Here is a 5,234-nt window from a genome sequence, read left to right on the forward strand (position 1 = left end):
CTCGTCAAAGTAGCCACCCTTTGCCTTGAAGACATCTTTACACACTCTTGCCATTCCCTCATCCAGCTTCACCAGGAATGCTTTTTCAAAAGACTTGAAGGAGTTCCCACATATACTGAACACTTGTTGGCTGCTTTTCCTTTACTCTGGGGTCCAACTCATCCCAAACCATCTCAATTGGGATGAGGTCGGGTAATTGTGGAGGCCAGGTCATCTGATGCAGCACTCCATCTCTCTCTCTCCTCTAGCGCTTACACAGCCTGGAGGTGTGTTGGGTCAATGTCCCAAATGATAGTCCCACTAAGCCCAAACCAGATGGGATTGCATAGCACTGCAGAATGCTGTGGTAGCCATGCTGGTTAAGTATGCCTTCAATTCTAAATAAATCACAGACAGTTCAGTGACGCCTAGAAGGCCGGTGACATAGACCTCTGGAACTGGTGAACGGAATGAGCAGCAGTACGGGGGGAATCCGTGACACTTATTCTAAAATGTATTTTAAAAAATGCTTTCCTAATCAATCCACACACAATACCCCATAATGACAAAGCAAAAACATGTTTTTAGAAATGTTTGCTAATTCTTATTCATAAGTATTCAGACCCTTTACTCAGTACGTTGTTAAAGCACCTTTGGCGTCTTGGTGATTCCAAACTTCTCCTATTTAAGAATGATGGAGGCCACTGTGTTCTTGAGGACCTTCAATGCTGCAGACATTTTTTGGTACCCTTCCCCAGATCTGTGCCTCGACACAATCCTGCTTCCGAGCTCTACGGACAATTCATTCATGGCTTGGTTTTTGCTCTGACATGCACTGTCAACAGTGGGACCTTATATAGACAGGTGTGTGCCTTTCCTAAATCATGTCCAATCAATTGAATTTACCACAGGTGGATTCCAATCAAGTTGTAGAAACATCTCAAGGATGATCAATGGAAACAGGATGCACCTGAGCTCAATTTCGAGTCTCATAGCAAAGGGTCTGAATACTTATGTAAAAAGGTACATCTGCAAAAATGTAAACAAAAAATAACTGTTTTCGCTTTGTTATTATGGGGTATTGGTTGTAGATTGAAAAATAATAATAAATGTAATCAATTTTAGAATAAGACTGTAACATAATAGACTGTAAAAAGTCAAGGGGTCTGAATACTTTCCGAAGGCCCTGTATTTACATTTTCTTTCTTTAGTGGTGGTGCATCTACAGTCCCATGATCCTGGAACAGGGACCTAGCTCAACTGTAATGCTTGGTAACCTCTGACCATTGTTTTGGTTAAAACTTAAAAAAATGTCTTTAACCCTTCTGGGTGACAACCAATTTGGGTGACAACTAACAACCAATGCTTTTTAAGTAGCATCTACATGTTGTTTCTCCGCGAGATTTTGAGCTGATAATAGCTGTTATTTTGACAGGATCGTTATATGAAGACCCACGGGTGTCATAATGAGCCTATGACACATCTTACTATGCATTGGAACTGCATCACAAAGCATTACACCTATCGCTGTTAAGTAAAGTGTTACCTCATGCAGCCCAGGTTTTGAATTCGGACTACAACTGTCACGAAAATCTATGGTCAGGACCAAAATAAAGGAATGAGATTCAGCCCATATCTATCACTCAAGCCTGAATATTGTGCTCATATTGTGAAGAAGAAGTTTTTTTAGATTTTCAACACAACTTTATTTGTACTTCTTACACACAATGATGCACATCCTCAACCCTTGGTGGTGACGTGCCGTACTACTTGACACAGCGGATGGAGCCCACGTTGGCCTGCATGCCCCCCCACTCGGTGTGGCGTCTGTACTCTCCCCTCTCCAGCAGGTACTGGCGCCCCCTGTAGTTGGGATGCTCAAAGAAAACCCAGGCACCTTCGAACACCTTGCAGGAGTTCACCTCGCGGCTGTGCCAGCGCTCCTGGAAGGAGGGCATGTTGTCTGCCACCTCCATGCTCTGGCCCTCAAAGTTAGGTTTCTCCCACAGCTTCATTCTCCACGAGTTGCCCACCTGGAGTCAGGAAACAGAATCACAACAAGAACTAAATGTTAAAGCATTTGTTTTTTTAGGGAAGATATGACCATCTAAATAAAAAAAATGATATCTTGACCTGCCCCTTTATGGCTGAACAATAACTGCTGCACAGTCAGACATGTAAAATACATTTACAGTAGGGTGGTAAGGTCTTGTTAGGAACAAGCTCTGTAAGTGTGGTGCTAACCTGGGTATAATGATTACAGGTTGGTTATACTTCTCTATTCCGTATGAACTCTTTCAAAAAGTCTCATATTGTCCATCCATCCACTCTACTCACATTCCTAATGATGCGACAGGACCTGACGGTGTCATTAAATCCCATCCAGCGCTGGTAGTCAGGGTACTCTCCAGGGGTCAGCACGTACTGGAAGCCCATGTAGTTGGGCCTCTCGTACACCACCCAGAATCCCCCCTCCACCCTGACTGAGTTACAGCGGCTGAAGAAGGTGTGCAGGTCGCTGGAGTCACTGTCACACTCATAGTACCGTCCCTGGTAGTTCCGGTCCTCGTAGAAGGTGATCTGACACCAAACATCATATAATTAAGTGATAATTCCTGAGAAGCCTGTGGTAACTTGTAGAATAGACACCAGCTGGTATGCGGTTTTAACCAATCAGCATTCAGGATTAGACCCACCCGTTGTATAATACATATTATGAGTTTCTCTGCAACTTCAATGACATATGCAGTTTGTATATAACTTACTATAGAGTTATACTGTATGATAACTTGGATAACTTTGTGACAGCTTTATCAATAACTGAATGTGGTAACTTTATCAATAATTTAATGTGATAGCCTTATCAATAACTTCATGTGATAGCTTAATCAATAACTTCATGTGATCGCTTAATAAATAACTTCATGTGATAGCTTCATCAATAACTTCATGTGATCGCTTAATCAATATTAATAATTAATCAACCTTTTCCATGGTTAATTATCAGTAGGCCAGGCGTGATACATTAAACCACCAAGCTCCACCAATATTCTCTTTATATGCAGCCAGGACAACAAACGCAAGCACATGGTTACTTAGCACTGTTTGAATTGGATATAATTCAATCAGTAATTCAAATCCAGACTCATCACATTGTTCAGAAGCACTGATGCCCCGATCTACAAACAAAGACAAATGGAAAGTGCAAACCATCCCAAATGCACTTTATACCGTACACCATGCTGACCAAAACAAGGGCACTAGAGGACATTGGTTTCTTTATACCGTACACCATGCTGACCAAAACAAGGGCACTAGAGGACATTGGTTTCTTTATACCGTACACCATGCTGACCAAAACAAGGGCACTAGAGGACATTGGTTTCTTTATACCGTACACCATGCTGACCAAAACAAGGGCACTAGAGGACATTGGTTTCTTTATACCGTACACCATGCTGACCAAAACAAGGGCACTAGAGGACATTGGTTTGATATCAAATGTTTTGGGTCAGGGCCCATCCTTTTTCATTTGTCAAAGAACCTGCAAGAGGTCTGGTCTCCACAACAGGACAAGAGGTCTGGTCTCCACAACAGGACAAGAGGTCTAGTCTCCACAACAGGACAAGAGGTCTAGTCTCCATAACAGGACAACAGGTCTGGTCTGCACAACAGGACTATTCATGTGCATCTTTTTGACACTGCTGATGGTGCTTATGATGTCTATAACCCCTCTTAAAGGGATAGTTCACCAACACATTTCAAAATTACAAATGTGTTGTGGTACCCTGAAATCAGGTTATGAACAAGGAGAAGGAGAGACTGCAGTACATGCTTTGGGTTGTTTACCCAGCCACTGTCACTACCTGTTAAAAAAAAAGTCTCGCCCCAAACTAATGTGAGACAATGTAACACACCAGATATCAGTCTTGTAGTACTCGAGAGGGCTTAAGACCACATGTTGAGTGTCTCAGTCTTGTCTCAGTGTCGGGGATACAGTCAGCACATAAAACTCCTAATTATCAGCTTCCATTCAGTCAGCACATAAAACTCCTAATTATCAGCTTCCATTCAGTCAGCACATAAAACTCCTAATTATCAGCTTCCATTCAGTCAGCACATAAAACTCCTAATTATCAGCTTCCATTCAGTCAGCACATTAAACCGCTATAGGCCTTCAGTATGTGACAGGTTGGTGATTCTGGAAGGACCACAACCGTAATACTATCACACTGATGTAGGAGAGTGTCATTTTTGTAAAACACAAAGAGCCAGTGGTGGTAGTGGAGGATACACACAGGTATAAACCGTATACCCACTTTTCTTTTATTGGGCATTATTTATACTCACTTCTTAATCCCTACTGATGCGTATCAAAGTAGTGTACTCCTCCACTACACTACTAGTAGTACAATAGAGAAATCATGTGCAAAACATGTGAAATATATTCACATGCTAGTTTCACCAGATGATCATCTACAGGCAGCAAGAGGTTTAAAAAATAGGTTATATAGGTTCCATAATGTACACTAAGGCATTGTTGGCAGAATAGATGGATGCAGTTCAATGCATGATTAATATAATGGGAATGTCAATGCAATTAAACTAGCAAGGGAAGTGATCACAAGTCAGTCATAACCTGGCTAATAGGCTAGCACATCTATTTATGTTGCAAGCTAAAAACACAGAGCCTAACTTTAGCTAGCTAGCTAGCTGCTAGGAGGATGTCATGTCATTGGAGGAGTGGGTGAGTGACTGTGTATTTCCCCTCATCGTTTTTCAGTGGCTATACACAGCTAAAGATGCAGTCATTTGGTTAGCTAACAAAAACTTTAACGACTGTTATACAGTTAGCATAGATCTTACGTTCGCAAATTCCCTCTGGCTAACTACTCCGATTTCAGAGCACTCTCCGTCTGAGTGTGTCAGAGCGCAGAATAACTGATGAATTGCTGAACTGCTGAATATGACTGGTGTCAGTAAACGTAGGGGCAAAAAAAAGTAATAGTTAGTCAAGAACGCTCAAGATAATATGTAAACAGCCTAACCAGCTCTGCTACGGCAAGTAAACTGGTAATTCGTGTTTGGAAGTAGCTATCCAATTTGAGCTAGTTTGCTTGGGTGCTTGGTTGGGACAAACATGCATTGGCAGGCAAGCAGCAGAAGGACGAGGAGGCTACAATTCCCCATCGTTTATCAGTGGAACTTTAACTGCCAACTATCTGAAAACGTTTGAGAGGGTTTATCTAATGTTC

General features: G+C 42.0%; 1 protein-coding gene across 1 annotated transcript; it reads right to left on the reverse strand.

Moving 5' to 3' along the window:
- Positions 1–1,745: 1,745 nt before the first annotated feature.
- On the reverse strand, positions 1,746–4,231 carry LOC116366297 (gamma-crystallin S-1-like). The gene is made up of 3 exons (XM_031818478.1): positions 4,205–4,231; positions 2,317–2,559; positions 1,746–2,012 (listed from the first exon to the last, which is right to left on the reverse strand). The coding sequence occupies exons 1-3, from the start codon at positions 4,229–4,231 to the stop codon at positions 1,746–1,748; spliced, it is 537 nt and encodes a 178-aa protein (XP_031674338.1).
- Positions 4,232–5,234: the final 1,003 nt, after the last annotated feature.

This window comes from Oncorhynchus kisutch, unplaced genomic scaffold, assembly GCF_002021735.2.
Source record: "Oncorhynchus kisutch isolate 150728-3 unplaced genomic scaffold, Okis_V2 scaffold1423, whole genome shotgun sequence".
Classification (NCBI taxonomy): Eukaryota; Metazoa; Chordata; class Actinopteri; order Salmoniformes; family Salmonidae; genus Oncorhynchus; species Oncorhynchus kisutch.